Genomic DNA, 21,887 nt, shown 5'->3' with positions numbered 1-21,887 from the left:
GAATGATTAATTCTGAAAGCATATAGTTTATGTTTGTTTTCTCTTCTACTGTGAGTAAATATGGATGAACAATCATTACTGAGGTGAGGTAGGTGAGGTAAAAGTAATGATTCTGAGTATGGGGTTAGTGCATGTAATTATTTGATTCAAATGTTATATTGGAAATTTAGGAGATGATCTGAGCAAGATAGCTGTAAAACCTCCTCCAACTTTCTGAGACCTTAAGTTAGCTCATCCATGGTGACTGGGTTTAGTCCGATTCTTATTATGAGATCCCACGTCGGTTGGGTAGAACGGAACATTTTTTATAAAGGTAGATACTGAGCAGTGTGCCAGCAAGGATACTGAGCCCGAAGAGAGTGGATATCGGGCGGTGTGCCAGTGAGAACGCTGGGCCCCAAAAAGAGGGTGGATTGTGAGATCCTATATCGATGGAAGAGAGGAACGAGTATGAAGATGTTGGACCCTAAAGGAGGATAGATTGTGAGATCTCATATCGATTGGAAGAAGAATGAGTTATGGGCACTGCGCCCCGAAGGTGGGTGGATTGTGAGGTCCTACATCGATTGAAGAGAAAAACAAGTGCCAGCGAGGACGTTGGGACCCGAAGGTGGGTGGATTGTGAGATTCTACATTAATTGAAGAGAAGAACAAGTGCCAGCGAGGATGCTAGGCCTTGAAGGTGGGTGGATTGTGAGATCTCACATCGGTTAGGAAGGAGAACGGACATTCTTTATAAGGGTGTGAAAATCTCTTCCTAGCATACACGTTTTAAAAACTTTGAGGGAAAGTTCGAAAGGGAAAGTCTAAAAGAAGACAATATACGCTAGCGGTGAGTTTGAGCTGTTACACTTATTTTGGGTCCGAGACAGGGAGGACCATTCTTTTGCTTTCTTTAAGATTGTTGCTTCAGACAAAGTATAGTATTCACTAAGCTACGCATCACAATTAAATGGAAAAAAGTGCAGCAACCAAAAAGTGTGCACTGGGTTGGGCTGTGTTGGCTGCTTTCTATATTAAAAAATGCTTTGAGAAGAATAGATGTCTTGTTTTTTTCATGACAGGTTAGCTATGGAATGGGAAGTATTGAACTTTAGAAACTCTTAAGAAACTGATTTAGTTTATAGCAGATGATATCAGAATATAAGTAACTGGCATCACAGAGGATCTTGGGCATCTTCTTCCTCTTCCCTTGGCTTCTGTAAGTGCTTGCTTTTTGTTTATTATTCTCTTCTCATTCTTCTTTTAACACTTGCACGTACACGGCCACCCCCACCCAAATGAGCGGAGCGCTCGATATCTTAATCATTGAAGCATGTAATGTAACAGCTTAAGGCCACCGCTAGTAGAGTTTCCATACCCTTATAAAGGATGTTTTGTTATCTTCCCAATCGATGTGAGATCTCACAATTCACCTCCATTTGGGGTCAGTGTCCTCACCGGCACTCTGTTCCCTTCTCCAATCCATGTGGGACCCCCCAATCCACCCCCCTTCGAGGCTAAGCCTCATCGTTGGCACATCGTCCGGTGTCTGGCTGTAATACTATTTGTAATGGCCCAAGCCCACCGCTAGCAGATATTGTCCTCTTTGGATTTTCCCTTTCAGGCCTCCCCTCAAGGTTTTTTAAAACGTGTCTGTTAGGAAGAGGTTTCCACACTCTTATAAATAATGTTTCGTTCTACTCCCCAACCGAAGTGGAATCTTACCTATAAAAATATGAAAAACAAAATATATTGGAAGTTCCTTCTTTCCTGCAGTTAGCTGAAGATCTAGAAAAGATAAGACAAAGACCCCTTCCCCCCACTTGACTCTCTATGGTGTGTGTGGTGTTGTTCCTTGTAGAATTACCTTTATAAGATGTTTGCCCCTCTTGTATCAAAATTCGTGGCTCTGCCATGGGGATGGGATTCAAATAAGAATACTGAGAAAATCTGTTTCTTTTCAGAGCTAAGGGTCATCAGCAGCAATACATTCATATGTGGAAGCCATTTTCATCAGAATCAGTTTTTCTCCAAGCATTCAGTTGAAGAAGATTGAAACCACAGAGTTATGAGTGAGGTTGGTTCTGAAAGATCAAAGTCATGGAACATATACACAACTTCAGAGCAGAGCCCATCATCATCTCAAACAAGCATTGGTCAAGAAGCTCCATGGAAGAGCTTTGGATCCTCCATGAATGCCATTTCCTTTGGCTTTGTTGCCACTGCAATCTTGATATCAATGTTCCTTATCATGGCAATCTTTGAGCATCTGTTTAGACCAACATCTCCTTTCTCCTCATCTGAAGTGACCAACAACTCCGCAGAATCAGGTCCTGCGGAGAAATTTGCAAGTCTTAATACGGTACGTCTCGACCTGGGTTGTTTATCTTTACGTTTTAAGTTTCTTGTCTTGTGGGATTTAGATTCTTGTAACTCTTCAGTGCTTTCCCCTCGATTGAAATTAAGTGTTTCAGTTGCTGAGGCTTTAAACCACTTCATATCATTATAGAATAAGCCTTCTTCCCCCTGAACAGATTTGCTTAGAAGATCAGTTTAAGACAACTTAAAGCCAACTCTTGTTATCTAGAATAACTATAAGTATGCTTGTCTGAACCACTCTTTTACTTCATCAAACAGGACTATAGAAGCTAACATTCTTTAGAAATCAAGATTTTGTTAGTGTTCGAGTCTAGAATAATTATAAATACGTTTATTTTTCATATCTCGGTACTTTCTAGAAAATGCGGAGATATCTATAACAGTTCATACATTTTTTTCACCCTTCATATTTTCTTCTTAGTGCCAAAACTCAGTGGTAGAAAATGATACCTCGAGACTTGAAAGTAGATATCTTTTTCTCCAGTACAAACCGGTATTGAAGTTGATTTGTATGCATCTTGATCGATCACATGACGTAGAATCGTACCAGACTCATTTCACGAGCAGCTTCATAAGCTTCATCTCTTGACAAAACCTACACAGAAAATAACTGTTATTTCCTAACTAGTTTTGTTTCTACCAAATTTCAAAAATAACTGTTCTCTTTGTCTTCTTCAAGAACATCATCTTTTATCATAACAGTGACAAGACACAGAACATCGACACAAACCAGTACCCATCATTACAGAATACATGCTTTTCTTTTAAGGTCAAGTCAAGTCAAGTCATTGCACTGAACATTGGAAATGATATGGTTTTGTTTATTGAGTTTGTGGTTTTTCTATGGCAGGTGCCAACATCATATGCGTCTGATTTCTCAGTGTTGATGCCAGGGCAGCACATCCCCACCTTCATAGCGCAACCAGCTCCTCTGCCATGCCAAAGAGAGAGGATTTATTGGCCATCTCATGACCATAATTTTTTAGGTCCTTGAGGCAAATATATGGTATTTCTTGCCACCATAGAAAGCAGTTACTGTATTTAGGAAAACTATCAGCTTTGCTTCTTCTCAGTATAATAATACTTTGTGCTCCTTCACCCACAGGGAGATTTGCCAAATGCTGATACTTTTTGGTTCCCAGTTTCTCATCTGTAAATTGATTATCAAAGAAGTCAGCAGTATTAAAACGATTCTACTTGTTTGATAAAGATTTGAGATATAAGTAGAAATCACCTCACTTTTATGCTCATCATTTTAGGCTGATGGTGAATCTCCGCTTCTTGTCTATTGCCAAATTTGAGAAGGGGAATGTAAAACCTTACTAAATCAAGTACATAAAGATTAATGACGAGAATTAAATTATGTATTCAAGAACTAAAAATAAAACCGAGCAAAATTGAAACTTATATTGTATGGCACTCATTTTTCTTATGGATATAAGCTTACAGATAACCTTCTTGAGAGGAAGAAAAGGCACTCGGGGAAGTTATGTTGACCCTGTAATATAATATCATCTTACTCACTCGGGGCTCAAGTTTCTCAGTGAGGAACAGCTTCAAGATTCAAGAATTTAAAGAGTGTTTGTTTGAAAGCTTTCATTCACAAACATGGCTAACAAGCACAAGAAACATTTGAAATCTCTACTTATCCACAGACCTGAAAATGTTATGTACAAATATTACGTGAAAAGGTGCAAGAACCTTCAATGTGTTGAATTCCTATTACCTACACAAAAAGTAAATTACATCACCGACATAGATGACTCCTCGTTTGAATTGTAACCGAATACACAGCAGAGTCATCCAACGTTGCCTCATTCCTCCTTGAATTATTCACTCCTTGCGCTTAATTGGATTGTTCTAAAAGAGGATCTAACTCCTCTCTTAACACTTCTCCTTTTCAGAGCAGTTGAGACCCTTCAGCCTGGTTAGAAGATCTGCCGTTGATTCTCAATAATCTCTAGTCTTCAACCCGCTTGCTTTACGACTTCCATTCATACTTGACACCAATCAAACAAACACAACGAGCTAATTATCATTGATTTCTTCTTCATCCGGTAATATTACAGTTAGTAAGGAAAACCTAACCCGGAGGGAGATCCTCCCCTTCTCCACCATGAGCCTTGCCCCAGAAACAACCCAATACCCAGGAGTATCTTGGGGTCCTCTTTTCATTTCAGTGGTATCTACAAATTTCAGAAGCTTAGGGGCCTGTACAGGCACTGGTGGACCCCCAGGATACACAGCAGAGTTTATAATCACATCAGCTGGTTTTGGAGGTGGTTTCTGAACTGTTGAGAAATGATGACTGATTAGTGTTGATATAAGTCCAGACTTGGCGGCCAGTCCAGGTGAACCTTCCCACTCTGGCTGCCTTACAACCGTTGCTCCCAAAACTGAAGAGAAGCGGAGTCGCAGAAACAGAACATTTTTCATTCCATGATTTACAACCTGCAACTGTGCCCCAGTTACAATTGAGAGATCCTCATCGGCCTCAATAGGAGCAGTGCACACATGAGAAAAGTACTTGGACTGAACTTTTTCAAGATATCTGCGATCGTATGACTCCTGACAGAAGTTGCCATTTGGATCCTCCGTAAGTTGAAAAATTTTGGGTAAAGAGGAGAGGTGTTGCAAGTGGATGGATAAACAGTTGCTTCTTTTACCTTCCAAATAAAGCCGGAGACCCGTAACTGGCCTCCTGCCCACATCAACCTGTGATGAAAGACAAGTGAATCAAAGGGCTTCAATTATATTTTCTAAAGCTAGAAAGTCACTGAATTCTGGAACTAGTGATTTTGTTCCATTATTATTATTAACCCTGGAATGAGATAATAATTTGGGTCAAGTAGATTGGTTCTTTTTGTTAAAGTTAGGTTTTCAAAGATTCTGCAAGACTGTATTCTCAAGTCCAAAGACGATACACCTTTTAGAGGACACCGACATCAAAGTAGGAGTCTTGTACCACATCATTGTCAGAATTTCCTACTAATTTCTTGATTCACAAGACTTGTTGCCAAACTGAGCATAGTTCAATTAGCATAAAGGGTGTAGCTTCGACTAAGAAACCAAAAGTTCGAATCTCTCATCCCACATATGGTTGAACTCAAGGACGACAGTATAGCATGTTTGGATGCCAGTCCGGCAAAGATAAATTAAAGAATGAAAAAAAAAAAATTAATGACTTCATCCCTTTTCTTATCATATATCCTATTTTCTGCCTTTGTAAGGATCCAACCATCAACTACATAATTTTGGATGTAGCCAGAGGGAAAGTTTTTCTGAAATGCTTCCAGTAAAGAAATATCTGGCCTAGACTAACTTTCACATAAATGATGGTAACTATGTAGAAAATAAAAATATATGCATTAGATAGCAACAATTAATCGTGCATACTTTTTTCATGTTTTTGAGCCAAAACTTTCTGCATGCAAGTGTGGTTTCTAGAACTAGATTTCATGTTTTCCTCTTTCGAATGTGACCTTGTACTTCTGCTCCTACTGACATAGTTACGAATTAGCAAGATCTCATGGGGTGGATACATCCAAGGTTTTAGATCTAACAATTAGGGTAATTTCATGAAAAGCCCGTAACGGTGTCCAAACCCTTGGGTTGACTACTTGAATATTTCAAGATCCAGCTCTCCCAAGTTACGAATGATAAAAGAAGATTCCAGAATGCAGATCATTCATAATTTTATGCAGTACGCAGAAAACAAAAACTTCAAGAAAAGAAACCATACTGGAGTAGTATTCACATAAAGCTTTGATCCCATAAGGCTAAACTGTAGAGATGCCAAGTTGTGTTGTTTGCGCTGTGGACCAAGTGGAAGCTCACTGAATATTGGCGCCCATTGCCTTGGGAGCTGAAACTCCAAAAATTGATGAAGCTCTTCAATTGGTGGTTTGTCTGCAATAACAAAAAGGAAATATTAAAAAATGCAATTGAACACCTTGAGATCCACAGCTAATAACACGTAGGTAAATGCATGTAATGCAATGATCAAGGAGAGCCACAATAACCAAAATTTATTTGTACTGTAGGAAAATTACAGTATGGGTTTCCCAATTAAAACAGCATGTTATCACTTCCCTTTTCTTGGAAACTATTCTGAAACAAGGCACGTCTTTTTCTTGATGTAGTGGGAAGGTGTCATCAAAGGTTCAAACTCCCAATAGGAGTTCACAAAAGATCACCCAAGTTGAGTAAATTACAAAGGGAATTAAAGAGTGAATAACCCATAAAGTATTTTCTAGATTAAGTATTTCTTATGAAGTATTATCTTTAATTCCTTACAACCCATGGGCCACAACAAATTTCCTCCATATGAATTTAGAAAAACCTATCTCCAGTTGGTATAGATTGCTTCAAACTGGATTAGACAGTCTATAGTCATGTTTCTTGTCTCTATTTAGGGTCCATTTTTATAATTATTGGTTGTCTTTAATTTCAACCACGGAGACCCTTCCTTTTCATAATTCCTTTATACAGGCTCCTGTTGTATTGGATTTTTCATTTTTACTTTCTTTCTTTTTTGCCTTTGTGCATTATTTCATTTGTCTTGATAAAAGCGATATTTATATAGATAGATAGATATAAACAAGGCACATTGATAAGCCAGTGCTATCGATTCGGACTTTTCAAGCAGGATGTACTTTACTCACATCGCAAATAAAGATTTATTGCATGGCTCAAGAACCCACTTCCTGGAACTCCATTCAATAAAGAAGTAATTGGGATGAACGACATTGAGATCACGTCTGGCTCCAACTGAACTGTCTGCAACCACTCATGATGAGGGTAGTTCATCCTGTCACTTCCACCTCTTCTCTTGTAAATGGTTAGAATATCCTGGCAAGCAAATTAATTTACTAGAAAATATGTCAAAATAATCCAAAGTATCTCATCATTGTGACAATATAATGATTAATATAAAAGCAAAAAGAGATATCCAACAACCCTCTCAACAAAATACAATTAGAAAGAGGTGAAAACTTTCAACAAATGCCACGCATTTTCAACAAGCTCATAGATAATTTTGTGCAAAAGTTATGGATTATCAGCTTGAGGCCCTAAAGCAACGAAAAATATGCATGTCAAACAACAATTAAATTATTAACAATCATATAAACTGAATTGATACTTTCTTGGATGGGAAGTCTGTTACTTTTAAATCAAAATTTAATGACAGAAGAAAATCACCATTCAATCCGTTCACTGGATGGATATAAGTAAATCTTTTACTTTAACAAGTGGAACACGGCAACAAACCAGTTAATCCAGGAGTCAATAAAATACATAAAGAATTTTATTGTTGAGTTAATTAGCAAACAAATACAGTTGTCATTCTCTCTTTTTATTTCTTTTTTAATGAGTATGATTTATTAATATATAAAGTAATCTAGTCTGGAATGTAATAAAATCCCGGCTACCAATCCAACTAGGGGATGTTAGTATTAGGCTTAAAAGTGGATACAAGAAATAGGAAGAACGATTAAAATATAATCAGGCATTACTTTCTAAAGGAACTAAGGTAATAAGCACAGCGAAGACAAGTATGTCAAACGGTAAGAACTTTGTAACTAAATGTCAGTAATATGTTTAACAACTTTGTGGCATCTTTCACTTAATCAATCATAAGTGTTTCATTTCCCATGGACTTGCTTTCTAAGGCACGTGTTGTGGGTAAAGATTTCTATTTAATGCAATACGTTAACTTAACAACAGGTACCAAAAATGAGATTTTACTTGAATTGAAGTACCAAAATAAAATATTTGAAAGTATAAAGTCCAAAATGGAATAATTATGCTTCAAGAACTAAAATAGAATCTACACCCATTTCAGTTTTCAAATATTTAGCAATCATCAATAACTAAAATAATATTTGCTGGAGAAACAAATTATGTAAATATGCTCAAATATAAGAAACCTTGTCATTGTTGTAAATCTGTTCAGAACCCATTCCATATTGTCCAATGGTCTCTGAAAACCTTTTATCTGCCATCTCCTTCAATCTTTTCTGCACTTCAGAAGGTTGAAGAGTAGAAGAATGCTGCTGCTTCATATATATCACATCCTTTCCTCCCATCTTTAAGCCAACAATAATGTGGGTGCCGAAGGTTTCAATAAACCTAAGACAATAAAGAAGGCAACATGATTAATTTAACTTCCCAAACTCAAAAAAGATGAAAAACACAATTTAACTTCTTAAACATCAGTGTTTATAGCAAAAGTTGAAAATAACATTTACTACGGGTAAAATGTAAGTAAATAATAATGCATTCATAATATGACTCAAAAAGAAACTAAATATTTAAGGACGAAATAAAAAAGAAAGGATAAATTAATCATTCTCTGGCAGCACATTGTTGGAAACTGTCAATAGCACGTCATAAGACTTGCCCAAAATTAATTATGGAGACAAATTACCAGGACAATCGTAAGGGTTAACTACTAAATTAAGAGAAGAGTTCATAAAATGCAAGATCTCCTTATTAATTTACCACATCAACTTGACATACAAAATTAGTGATCATTATTCTTTTTCTTTTTTCTTAGCATGTTGAGTTTTAAGCCTACTTCCAAAACCCCCATACCATTAAGAACTCTACTGTTCCTCTAAAATCAAATAGTCAAATTAATTATATAGTGACCACTAAACTCAAGGACATGTTGCTAGTTCTCAGCTGATCTTTTATTCTCCGCTAATCAGGCAGAACTAAAACAAATTATTGGAGTGTGAACTAGAAGGAATATAACACAAAATTTTTCTTAGCAACGAGGTAATAAAGAGAAAAAAATTAGTTCTGTATCTTGTAAGAAGGAATGCACCTTGCAAGTGCAGCAGGGTCCCAAGTTGAAGGCACTGCTTTCCTTACGTGATCGCAGAGTACCATCTGTGATTTTTCCAAAGCAACTGTGTACAGGGTAATAAAGACCCCATCAAAAGCTAGGTTCTTCGTATTGGCTGCATCTTTCTGCCAACATCCTGAAAACTCGAACATGGTGTTTAAGTGACCTGAAGGAATTTTACCAGTCAAAGTCATCTCCTGATTAAACTGCTCGGACATCTGCATTTTAAATTTTTAATGCTACACAATTAGTAGACATTGGAGAACACACAAGAACAGAAAAGTATGGTTTTGCATAATTGCACTATATTTGACGATCTTATATCATGGAGAAACAGGATTGTAAGAATATTTTTTTTTTAAAACCTATGGAAAGTTATTTTAACTTCTGAAATACAGGATTTGATGCTGCATTGCTCCAAGAAAAATCAAGTAAAATGAATAAAATGCTTAATTAAAATGGCAATGAAATATTGCGCTTTTCTTCCAATACTATTGATTAAAAACCTAGAAGCAAAACAACAAGGAACTCAATACAAAAATCTAAGATTAATTAGAGCAACCTTAAACCAAGATGCATCACAAAGACATTTCATCAGTTTAGACGCTCTTGAATACTCTAACTGTAATTGCCTGATACTTGAAATTTTTTATACAGAATAGTTTAGTCATTTCATCTTTTTTTTCCCTTGGGGGTTAGAAGCTAAACAAGAATGTAAATACAGCCTATGCATCTTTAAACCGCTTGTCAAAATTTTAAAGGCTACTAATACCTAGATTTCCTTCAATTCCATACGACTAACATCAGATATGCAGGTCTCCACATGAACACTCACGTATATATACACAAAATTCACGTATATATACACAAAATATGTTGTTCACATATAAATTTATTCCTCCTGGAGACCTTGCAGAACCAAAATCTTGGAGAAGCTGACGTGAAAATTTGGGGTTTTTTTTTTTTTTTTTTTTTTTAATTTCCCCTCACAAACAGATAAGGGAGGTGGTTCTGACAGCCCCTAAAGAAGAAATAAAACGGCCGGGAATGGTTGGTACTTGCACAGGAGAATTCTAGTTGTTCTAGTCAACTGTGTCGCTGTGCTTGAATCTAAGCATGTGCTTTCTAACATTATGCAAGCTTTCAAGTTATGTCCAGATAACGACACTGGTTTCTCAGTGGATGTGATTTTGAGGATATAAAGAACTAGACAAAGTTCACCGTGGAGGCAAGTAAGAACTGTCCTTTCATTCCTCCTCTAACCCAACAATCTATTTCCATTTCAACAGAGTCAAAGACCAAACTAATATTACCAACAATAGTTATCATGCAGAATCACACACTGCTACAGCATAATCGTACCAAAGCTTTTCAGAAGAAAAACATAGTACCAGATCCATAACTATCCAAGCATTAAAATTAAGAGCAATACCTGTTGGAAAGAGAGAACATCAGACCTGAACCTCGTTCGCTCCCCTTTGTCACACTTAATTGATTTGGGTACATTTGAGATTAAAATCCCACCAGGAAGAACAATCTCATGACCCACACCTTCATCAATTTCTATCAGCCGAGAACCATGAAAATTCCCTTTACAGTACTTGAGTCTTAGATCAATCGTTATGTCATATCCACGACCAATAGATCCAATGGCTATCTCCGCTGCCTTGGAAGGATGAACTTTAAGCGCCATAACTCAAGCACACATCACTATAGACCACGACCAGATGAACACTACACATTAGCAGCAAATACCAACCAGATAAATACTAAGCTGAAACAAGAAGGAACTTTAAAAAATTAAGACCCGACATTCGAGACAAAGGACATATCCAGCTCAAAACAAATAAGCTAGATCCAAATCTCCATAAACACTACAGCAAATCAAATCCCAAGTCAAAAATTGACCGAAACAGAATCTAAACAGTTCAGACTATCATGACCGAATCCAAAACTCCAGTGGGGTAACAGCAATTATACTTCAGTTAACGTTGTGATAAAGCTCGTTGACGATCCCAAAAAATACAAAAGCCAACAAGAGCTCAAATTCACAAATAAAGAAAAATAAAATACAACGACAAGTCGAGACCAGATTCAAATTCAGCAAAAATGTAGAAAGAACAAAGTTCCACAAACAGAAATCTCCAAAAACAACAATCAATTTCGCAGTGCTTACATTGATAGACCTCGAATTGGAGAGGAAATTGAGAGCAGGAAGAGAGCGCGAAGTGAAGAGGAGTAAATTGTGAGCCCTAGAAGATGGAGTTCTTTTTTCTTTCTTTCAGAAGGGAAAAAGAAAATTTAAAAATAATAAAATAAATAATAAATAAATAAATTCTTCTTTGGAGGGTTTGACCAAAGAGTTTTCATAGACACGTGAGGTAGAAGCCGGCAATCCGTCGAACTTTCCGGTTTTTTATTTTTTTTATTTTTTTTTATTTCGTAGTGCTAACATCACTGTCCTGTGATGAATTAAGCTCACCCACACGTTTTTCTTTTCATTTTGGTTTAAATATTATTTTAATTCTCCTACTTTTAATATTTATTCACTTGAAGCTCGTTCAAATAAATTGACTATGGCGAGAAAGTGCTTCCTCATGATTGAATCCTGGGAAAAGCCCCGGTGAATGAACAGTTGAGAGTCGTTATTCCTAAGACAGACATGCCCTCGATTTAATATTCCTAGTAGAATCTGTAGGTGTAAAACAAATGAAGCTGGCGGCTCGTAATTGAACTTTTGTCGAACCGGTGATATGCTAGTCAGCGAAGAGAAGTGAGCCGAGTTAAGAGTTAGATGAATCAATGACTATTTGACGGTAGGTTTAGTTGTCTTTTGTTGAAGGGGAAGATGGTTAGGAATGCAACCAAAATCTCACATTAACCGATCAAAACCATTGTTCTTATCACCGAGGCTAACCGGACTAGATCGGACCACATTGGCCCCAATAAGCTTAACCATGAATCGTGACTTCAAGAGAAACCCTAGACACTATGTATAAAAGGTGTTAGACGAACACGACTCTCCACAATGGTATGATATTGTCCACTTTGAGCATAAACCTTCATGGTTTTGCTTTGGGCTTCCTCAAGAGGCCTCATCCCAATGGAGAGGAACTAAGAGGTGCTAACAAATACGGCATTGTAACAACTCAAACCCACCGTAAGTAGATATTGTTTACTTTGGCCCGTTACATATCGTCGCTAGCCTTACGATTTTAAAACGTGTTTGCTAGGGAGAGATTTCCACACCCTAATAAGAAATGTTTCGTTCCCCTCTCCAACCGACGTGGGATCTCACACACATTGATCCCCAATTTTCTATTTTATCGATCACCTCATCGTATTTCACTACTAAGCTCGTGTATATCCTGTGTGTCATAAGATTATCTGTCTTTAAAAAAGAAAAAGAAAATATATTGATATATTGAATTATTGAATTATTTTTTACCTTTTCAATAATTTTCCTTCGAATTATATCGGTCCCTAGCGTGTAAGCAAAGGAAGAAAAAACCAACCATTTATCTTTTTCAATAAATCAATAAATGTCAATTTCACCTTTTTTTTTTCTTTTTTTAATTTAAATTATTTCTAAACTTTAAAAAAAAAATTATTTTATTTTAATTAAAATGCCTCTTTTTAGTTATTAATTTTTTTTAAATAATTATTTTAGTGTAAGGATCAAAATAATTATTTTTTAAAAAAATTAATTTTCTATTATTTTTATTTAATTAAATTAATAAAACGTTTCAACCACGAGTTATTTAATTAATTTCTTAATACTTTAATTTAACTTATTTTTAATTACTTTTGACCATTCTTTTATATACACACACACATAAGAATCATATCATATCTCTCCCATGTTTGATTATTTTATGCAATAATTTAAAAATACAAAAAGAATATTATATAAATTAAATAGGAATGGGCAAAATTTGGAAAAAAAAAAAAAAAAAAAAAGGAAAATACATGCTAAAGTCACATGTCATTCACATCACCTATTTTTTTTCCTTTGTAAATACAATTTTTGATATAATAAAACCAAAAAAATAATATTTAAAAAGAGTTGGTCATTGACCAACATGCCAAACTTTGAATTTTTTTTGGGATTCCTTTCATACATAAAGAACTTCATTTGGATCTTGTGTGTCCTTCATGGGGTATATATCATTACCCTTCTAATCTCGGGATGCTCACCCTCACCGTGAGGGATGTCTGAACTATATAAACAGATTTGGATTAAACAAAAAATCTCTCGAAATTGTGCCCTTGTTTTCTGTTTGACTGGTTCGAGTGTTGTTCTTTGTTCGGACATGATATTATACCTAGACCTCTACTTGTAACGTCTGAGGCAATACATTGTCTAAATTCATCGAACTTTGATTCAATAGGGCTCTTCCAGTGTCAAAAGCTCAAATGGGGTGCTACCCTAACTGATCCTCATCCTTGTTGACGTTATGCTATTTCGAACCCCTAGCACTAGCAAACTCTAACATAGATTCATAATATTGTCTTTCGTCTTCTCCTCTCGATAACTCAAAGTAAGCTCGACGATGAACACGACGATATATCCTTCACGATACTCACTTTCACATCAACTAAGAGAAAGACATAAGAAAAATCCAAATCTCGTTTAATTTTTATGGTCCAAAATCGGCCAACAAACCAATTTTCGAACAATGTCTAACTTTTCTTCATCCATTTTCAAAATTATTATATTCCATATGTCCATATCAATTCAACAACCCACATGCCCTAAACTATTTCTAACTTTTTTTTTTTTTTTAATTTTTATATTACTTTTTAAAAATTATATTTAAGGATATTTAAAAAAAATAATTAAAAGTTGAAGCGTATTAATGAAAATTTAAAAGTTGTATTTTTAGAGCAAAATATGACCCGTTTCTCTGTAGAATTAATAATAATTATGTCTTTAATTTTTTTTTTCTCGAGAAACTGTAAGGATCTTCTTGAAACTTTAGAAAAATTTTGAATTTTTTAAAATTAATTTAACAAAATATTAAAGATGTATGTACTAAAAAAAAACGCTAATTAACATGTATACCTTCTGATAAAGTATGTTCATACGTCCACATTTGTTGTACTAAAATAAAGACAGTGAGTCGAATCTACTCGTCCTAATTATATTTGTCAATTCTTGTTTTTAAATAATATTACATGGTAAATAAATAAATAACATTTATTGTAATACTATAGAATTAAAGTTGGTTTCATTGCTTTTAAATTACCTATTTTTAGATTCTAAACTTTTATTAAATAATTATTTTGCTTCATTATTTTGTTATTTATTATTTAAATAATTCGTTTGACTTTTAAATTGCGTGGTCGGTTATGTTTATTAACATGTCTCATTTTTAAAAAAATCGTATTATAAATTAACAAAAAAATAATAATTTGTACATAAATAAATATGTTGTGAAATAAATTGAATAATTTAGTCACAAAATAAGAATTTTTAATATAAAAAAATAAGTATAATAAATATCATAATGATATTCATTTTATTCTTTAAGAATATATACAGAGCTGAAAAAAAAAATTCACGACTTACCTTTAATTATTTTTTAATTATTTTAAAAAAATTCATGTTTATTCTGTGTTATAATTAAAATCTCATAAAATTTAAATATAAAATATTTATAAGTCACGTTAATAATTTTAAATATTATAATCTTTTTAAAATAAAATAACGTTGAGTTGAAGTGTAATCTTATTTTGGAATTAATAAATTAAACATTTAAATCCAATAAAAAAATTAAAAAAAATATATATGGATGACGTCAATCAAGGGCCAAGTTTCAACCATGCTATTTCCAAAGGAAAATTGGAAGAATTTTTTTTTTTTTTTTTTTTTTAATTACAGAAACCGTCCATTTTAATGTCTCTGATAATTTTTTGTCGCATTATTTGATTGTTTTTCACCATGAATCTTCATAAATCTCCAAGCATTTCTCAACATTCTCCGCCATAATCTTCCCCCAATCCACAAGCTCAAAAGACTGAGAAAAAAATGGCCGATAGCTACTCCAAAATCAAAGCCGCCTGCAAATTCAAATCAAGATCCATCGATTACTCCGATCTCACTTCGCTTCCTCACTCTCCTAGATTCAACGCTGCCGCCGCCGTCTCCAATCCGAACTCTCACGATTCCGTTAACAACAAGACGAATCGGCAACACAGCCGTTTGCCGGAAGAAGAGGTGGAGGAGGAGGAGGAAGAAGAAGACGAATACGGCGGAGAAGTCTCCGCCAGAGCCGCCGCGCTGAATCGGAACAACTCTGTTTCTTCATCAGTCTCTGGATTCCATTCAGCGGTGAAGAGAGCTCTGTCGATGCGGAGATCTTCGTCCGTAGCGGAACGGTACTGTAGGATTCACGATCAGTTCGCGACGCTTGCATCGCCGATCGATGATGATGAAATGGAAGATGGAGATTCGAAGGAAGAGAGAAAAACAGGAGGATCTGTGAAGAAGACGATGAAGAAGAAGAAGAAGAAGAACTCGGCAGGGAAGATCGTTAGAGCCTGTAAGCGACTTTTTGGAATCTAGTTTTGAATTGATGATACCTTTTTTTAAGAACGAATCCGTAAAGTATCTTTTGATCTTTTCCTGCATCAAAAATTTTCTCTCTGTCTCTCTAATTCTCTTCTCTGATTTCTGGTTCTGTTCTTTTTTGCACTGAAAAATGAGAATCTGTGTTCAATCGTTGGCTCTGATCCTTCGATTTGAGGAGTAATGGCGTTAGAAATGAATCTCAGTTCGAAGTTTGATTATTACATGTCCGTTTTCTTCTGAACTTTTTTGTTGATTTGCAGAGCAATAGCGTCGTCCGTCAGTCTGCCAACCACTGCCATCGCTACTTTTTGCATTTTCTCTCTCTAGAAACCAAAATTCTCACCTTCTCTCTCTAGAAATCCAATTTATACCCTCTTAATTTTTTTTTGTTTAAAATATTGTTTTTATTTATTTATTTATTTTTATTTCGTTTTAGTCATATATTTTTTTATAATCTAAATTTAAGTTTAGTAAAATCATAATTTCGTAAAAATTAATAAATTTCTCCCCAATTTATTACAAATTTGGTTATTTTAATTTTTATAAAATTATAATTTCGATGTATATTTTATGTCATTTCATAAAATTCTCTTAAATATTCGTAACAATATTATTTTAAATCACAAAGTCAAATTCTAATATTTAAATTAGGAAGATTAAATTTGAAGAAAAACTCATAGAACAATTATAATATTTACATTAAAATGTTACCTTTCCAAATAATATTAAAATAATAAAGTCAGCTTGTGGGTGACCTTTTAATTATTCATGATAAATTGATCAAAATGATATTTAATTCCATCAATTAACCGATGGAGTATTAAAAAAAAAATTAAGTCAGGATCGATAACGAGAGTTTCAGTTGTATTTACGAAAAAAAATATTTTAAATATTTAAAAAATCAATTTTAAAAAGAGTTTAGTTAATTAAAAATTGACCGATAAATCTATGAAAAGCACAAGATTATATATATATATAAAAACAAAATTATACTTAAAATCTAATTACAAAGGAACAAAGGAGATATTAATAATAATAATTATTATATTATTATAATTTTGAAGAAGGTCATGTATCTTAAATTAATATTTTAGTTTATTAAGAATAAAAATGGAATAAATCACCGAGAACGGATCTCTTTTTGTCGTCTCATCTCCAACAAGTTCTATTTAACTCTTTAATGTTTAAAATGGTTCAAACGTTCTTGTATTTTAAAATATTTTCGATATTTTATACTAAAAAAATAGTTTTGCGATATATATATATATAATAAAAGTGGGTAAAATATTAAAACACAAGCCTAAACGATTTACTTGTAAACACGAAAATGGAATGGAATATAATTAATGAAAAATAAATAAATTTAAATCTTAGAAAATGGAAGATTATATAAAATTATTTTAAATTAAACCATAAATATTCATATATATATATATATATATATTAAAGAAAATTACAGTTTGAAACCCTAAATATGGAAAGTATTTATGTCATTTTTCCTTGCACAATTTCCTAAACCCAAAACCATCCTAAACCTAACAGGTTTTATCAAGTGGGCTCCACCTCACCCTAAACCCATGGGCTTGACTTCTAATTACCATTCAAATCTCCAAGTGGGCCCCACCCTTCACAAAAACATTTTTTTAATATTTTTTTTAATTTTATATATATATATATATATATATATATATATATAAAATTTGGGTTGGATTGAAATTTTTGACAATAAAAAATTTAGATTGATTCACGGGTTAATATTTTTTAGGTTAACCAATTTGAAAATAAGGTTTCAATTCAATCTTAATATTAACGTTCGTAACTTAGGTGAATAATATATTTTGATTTGTGAACATTTGATATTAAAGATTTATAAGATTTTAGTTATTAATATAATACGTATTGCCTATAAGTAATTTTTTTAAAATAATTAAAAAAATCCGACAACTCAACCCATCAAAACTCGGAAATAAAAGGTTGAGTTGGGTTGTGAAATCTATTTAAATTTTTCGAGTCACCAACTCGAAATTTCGAGTTGGTCAAAAAAGATCTTTCCAACCTAATCCAATACCATCCGTGTACATCCCTATATCTGTTTTCAATAGTGGTGTGTTTTTTTAACGATAATAATTTTTTTAACATTCTTTTTATTGCTTCCATTTTTTAAAAATTAAAATAATTGGTGATTAATTTATATCATTAAATATTTTTTTTGTTTAAAATAAATGATTACTTTATTAAATAATGGCCCATTAAATTTAAAAAATAATTATGATTAGTATTTGCTAGTTACTCTGCACGAGGTAACTTTACATGGTAATAAAATTATTGGCGAATTTAATATAAAATTACTAGTCAACTCTATTTACAATAATTTGTTAAATTTAAAGTATTGAAATGTTATTTTTAATAAATTGCCCTCAAAATAAAAATTAAATAAACTCACATTTGTAATATGAGAAAAAAAAAAAGATTTATAATTTTCAAGATTTTTATTTTAAAATAAAACACTAGTTTATTTTGAACTTAACAATATTAAAATATAAATTAGTAATCGATTTTCATATTAATTAAACTAGAAAAAGTATATATGACATTTATTATAAAACTGAGTAAAATCATATATATATATATATATATATTTCTTTTATTTAATCTTATAATTAATTTTAATTATTTATTTTAATTATTCTAAAAAATAATTTTTTAACCATTTGGAAGATAAAATATATATTAAAAATTGAGTTGAAAATTTTAATTAAATATTTGAAAGTAAGGTACAAATTAAAAGGTTACGAAAGAAAAATTTAATAAATGACTCAAACCTCCGTAATTAACTCAATTTCAACAAAATTATGGTTCTTTAACCACAGTTATATAGGTTGAAAATTTTATAACTCGAACAATTGGATTGAATCTGAACCTGACCCAATGGAACCCACAAATACATCTACCATATTCGACACTTGACACCATGAACCAAGTCAACTGGACACCCGATGATTTTTGTATTCCTTATGCCATAAGGTCTAGATGTATTCACAAGCTCCCGAACACATGCAACTGAAGCAGTTGTTCAGTTGAAGTAGTTGTTCGAATTCTTGAACACATGCAACTTAAGTCTAGATGTATTTGAAGCAGTTGTTCGAATTCCTTATAATATGCAACTAAAACAACTTCTTGCGAATGAAATAAAAGGGCGGTTTGAATGTGGGACTGTTCTCATTTTACCGAAGGGTTTTAGTCCCCATCGTATTTCTAGATTAAAGAAAAGATGGATAAAAGTAACATTAACACAATTTACCTTTATTTTTTAAAAAATGTTTAAAAAAGTAATTACTGTCAATATATAGATGAAATCATCTGTAACATCTCATAAATTATTTACAAAAATATATTATTTATTTATTTTTATTTATAAAATTAAGGTAATTTTGATTTTTTTTTTATAATTAATTTTTTAGGCCATTTATTAATTTAACCTAATTTAATTAGTGGGCGAAAATAAACAAATTGAAAAAGAAAAAAAAAAACAAGGGAAAGGAATTTGAGAGTGAGAAGAAATTTGTAGAAAAATTTGAATTCCGTTTTTGAGATTTTCAGTTGGATTTGGACGATCATTTGATTTATCCATTTTTGGATTGAATTTGTTCCTCTCATCTCTCTCCCATGGCTTTCTTCTTCTCCTCCATTCTTCCTTTTCCCTTTTGGAGTTCCTGAAGACCAAAACAACACCGATTCCATCTCCCTAATCTCATTTGCTTCTCCATTGCACATTACTTCCACTTCAAGCAATCCCCCCTTGCTTTTGCTTCATTTTTTGTAGGGATTCGTTCCAGCGACTGTACCAAAAATGGCATCCGAAGGCGGTAGCAATGGAGGAGGAGATGAGACGCCGTCATTGTCTCCTAGAAGCAAGTTCAAGTTTCTTTGCAGTTATGGCGGTAAGATCCTCCCTAGACCAAGCGATGGCCACCTCAAGTATGTTGGCGGCGAAACGCGCGTCATCGCTTTGCCGCGTGATATTAAATTCTCAGGTTTCTGTTAGTTCCATTTTCTCGCCCTTCTTATTGTGATTGTGATTCTTCTTAAGTTTTCTTGGTGAGTTTTTAATCTGATGATGATTATGTGACCTTCTGGAAAATCCTATTCTGATGATTTGAAGTGTTTTCTGTATAATGTTCGAATTACTTGAATGGATTTGTAGTTTTGTTCATCTGCCAAGTTAATTCTCAGCATGGAGGAATTATTTGTGCGATTTAAAACTTGCATTTCGAATATCAAATTATCTTTGACAAGTTCAACCAATTGTTGTTCCTTCAATAGTAATGAAGATTATCAAACATTTGGTTAGCTGTTTCTAGTGGATTCAAAATCCGTTTCGATCTTCTTTCCCATAATGTTAAATCTTCTTCAACAGATCTAATGAAGAACCTGACTGCTCTAACTGATGGAGATATGGTGCTTAAGTACCAATTGGTTCCTGATGATCTTGATGTTTTGGTATCTGTGAGGTCTGATGAGGATTTAAAGCATATGCTTGATGAGTATGATCGGCTAGAAAGCGAAGGAACTCCTAAACTTCGGTGTTTCTTATTTCCTTCAAATCCAATTGTTCTTGAGGCTCAACCATTCTCTGCAGATCCCCAACAAATTCAGCAACGTTATCTTGAAGCTATTAATGGCATTGTGCGGTCTGGCTCCACCGCTAGTGCGAAATTCTCCCCTTCAAATGCAAACCGCCCCACATTCAGCCTTTCATCTGCTTGTTCATCTCCAAAATCATCTTCTCCAGAGGCCCAAACAGCTGAATCTATAGCCCAAGAAACATTCTCTTGGAATTGCATAAAACCCAGCCGCCCTCCTATGCATAAGGTCCACAGCTCTCCTAGCCTTTGCAGCTTCAACAACCTTCAACCTTCCACCAATGCCATTCCAATTAGTAAACCCCACATTCCACAGCCTCATTACCACTATCAACAAAACCAGCTGCAGCTGCAGCATCATAATAACTACCAGTCTTCAAGACCTCCACAAGAGTTTGGCAGATTGAACGTCCCCGAAAGAGTTCCCATGTCCCTTCCGCCATCGCCGCCTATAAGTAGGGCCGACATCGGAAGGAGTCCGATGGGACCTAATTTCAGCCACCAGACATCATGTAAACAGCAAAGGGGATTTGGAGTGTGGAACTAATATGGATACTCTGATGAGTTTTCAGCGAATGGTAGTGGTAGGATCCATAGAACAGAGACTGAATCAATGGAGCCCGAGAATGCCGCTTTGGGAGTAACAAACACAGTTGATTAGTCTGTAGATAATTAGAAAGAAAAGAAACAGAGATGCTCAGTATATTTCTCCTTTGTTTGTGCTATATTTTGCACGCTCATCATATACTCCTTCATTTGTTTTCTTGATTTCTTTTGAACTAAGATTTCCCACGAAGGAAATACTTGTAAATCTCATGTGCTTGTGATTATCTTAGTTTAATACTTGTAAATAGAAGTCCCCATGTGCATAATCCTGTATTCCTGCTCTGCCAAACTGCTAAGATTATGCACAATGTTGATACAGTTCAGGTGTTCGAGTTCACTGCTTTAGATTGTTGATTTGGAGTAAGAATGTTCATAGCATACAGATTATTACTTGAAAACTAGATTGATTCTCAAGAAGAAATGTAGAAACTGTAACTATTTTGCTCATTTTGGTTGTAGCTTATACTACTACACCTGAATGTTTAGTGAAGTTATATAGAAGAAGAAAGTTGCAGCAATTTCTTGTGCATGATTAGAGAATGCCCCTCTTCTTTGATTTCTACTCTTGCCTGAGATTGTAGAGAATTATATTGATTTGACACCAATATTTTTTTCAATTTCATTTTTTTATATATTGATTATCCCTCTCTTAAGAACATTTTCAATAGCTATCTACAATATATATTAAATGTCGCTAGCTTTGTCTTCCTACATAAGCTTAAGGCATATGCGACCTGGTTGTCCCACACTAGTACTTCCACGTAATAACTCTACTAAAGTCGACCTATTACTAGAATAGCTTCCATTACACCTGTTACAATGAAACTCTTATGAAGTGAATTGATGGAGT

At 33.9% G+C, this 21,887-nt stretch overlaps 3 protein-coding genes across 4 annotated transcripts; 2 read left to right on the top strand and 1 right to left on the bottom strand.

Annotated features, from left to right (window-relative positions):
- Positions 1–1,825: 1,825 nt before the first annotated feature.
- LOC111810023 lies at positions 1,826–3,557 on the top strand. The gene is made up of 2 exons (XM_023696557.1): positions 1,826–2,344; positions 3,212–3,557. Exons 1-2 carry the CDS (start codon positions 2,051–2,053, stop codon positions 3,353–3,355), a joined length of 438 nt encoding a protein of 145 aa, XP_023552325.1. The 5' UTR covers positions 1,826–2,050; the 3' UTR covers positions 3,356–3,557.
- Positions 3,558–3,923: 366 nt separating this feature from the next.
- LOC111810021 (MACPF domain-containing protein At4g24290-like) lies at positions 3,924–11,509 on the bottom strand. Of its 2 annotated transcripts, none has more exons than XM_023696556.1 (7): positions 11,391–11,509; positions 10,647–10,924; positions 9,194–9,432; positions 8,292–8,493; positions 7,026–7,212; positions 6,104–6,270; positions 3,924–5,076 (listed from the first exon to the last, which is right to left on the bottom strand). In XM_023696556.1, the coding sequence occupies exons 2-7, from the start codon at positions 10,905–10,907 to the stop codon at positions 4,390–4,392; spliced, it is 1,743 nt and encodes a 580-aa protein (XP_023552324.1). In that variant the 5' UTR covers positions 10,908–10,924; positions 11,391–11,509; the 3' UTR covers positions 3,924–4,389. The 2 variants fall into 2 exon arrangements, with proteins under 2 accessions (XP_023552324.1, XP_023552323.1); XM_023696555.1 differs by having other exon boundaries at positions 10,647–10,948; positions 11,391–11,508.
- A 7,878-nt stretch (positions 11,510–19,387) lies between these two features.
- Positions 19,388–21,441, top strand: LOC111810329. The gene is made up of 2 exons (XM_023697036.1): positions 19,388–19,822; positions 20,206–21,441. The coding sequence occupies exons 1-2, from the start codon at positions 19,639–19,641 to the stop codon at positions 20,976–20,978; spliced, it is 957 nt and encodes a 318-aa protein (XP_023552804.1). The 5' UTR covers positions 19,388–19,638; the 3' UTR covers positions 20,979–21,441.
- Positions 21,442–21,887: the final 446 nt, after the last annotated feature.

This window comes from Cucurbita pepo, chromosome LG14, assembly GCF_002806865.2.
Source record: "Cucurbita pepo subsp. pepo cultivar mu-cu-16 chromosome LG14, ASM280686v2, whole genome shotgun sequence".
NCBI classification, from domain to species: domain Eukaryota; kingdom Viridiplantae; phylum Streptophyta; class Magnoliopsida; order Cucurbitales; family Cucurbitaceae; genus Cucurbita; species Cucurbita pepo.
This window is presented reverse-complemented; position numbering and strand designations above follow the sequence as displayed.

What these genes read in the sequence shown, in the direction of transcription:
- LOC111810023 (XM_023696557.1), top strand. Translation starts at nt 2,051, where the DNA reads ATGAGTGAGGTTGGTTCTGAAAGATCAAAGTCATGGAACATATACACA. An exon ending in AATTTGCAAGTCTTAATACG is followed by an intron (nt 2,345 to 3,211) that starts GTACGTCTCGAC and finishes TTTCTATGGCAG; the next exon opens with GTGCCAACATCATATGCGTC.
- LOC111810021 (XM_023696556.1), bottom strand. Translation starts at nt 10,907, where the DNA reads ATGGCGCTTAAAGTTCATCCTTCCAAGGCAGCGGAGATAGCCATTGGA. An exon ending in AGATTTACAACAATGACAAG is followed by an intron (nt 7,213 to 8,291) that starts GTTTCTTATATT and finishes TTTGCTTGCCAG; the next exon opens with GATATTCTAACCATTTACAA. An exon ending in AATAAATCTTTATTTGCGAT is followed by an intron (nt 6,271 to 7,025) that starts GTGAGTAAAGTA and finishes TTGTTATTGCAG; the next exon opens with ACAAACCACCAATTGAAGAG.
- LOC111810329 (XM_023697036.1), top strand. Translation starts at nt 19,639, where the DNA reads ATGGCATCCGAAGGCGGTAGCAATGGAGGAGGAGATGAGACGCCGTCA. An exon ending in GCGTGATATTAAATTCTCAG is followed by an intron (nt 19,823 to 20,205) that starts GTTTCTGTTAGT and finishes CTTCTTCAACAG; the next exon opens with ATCTAATGAAGAACCTGACT.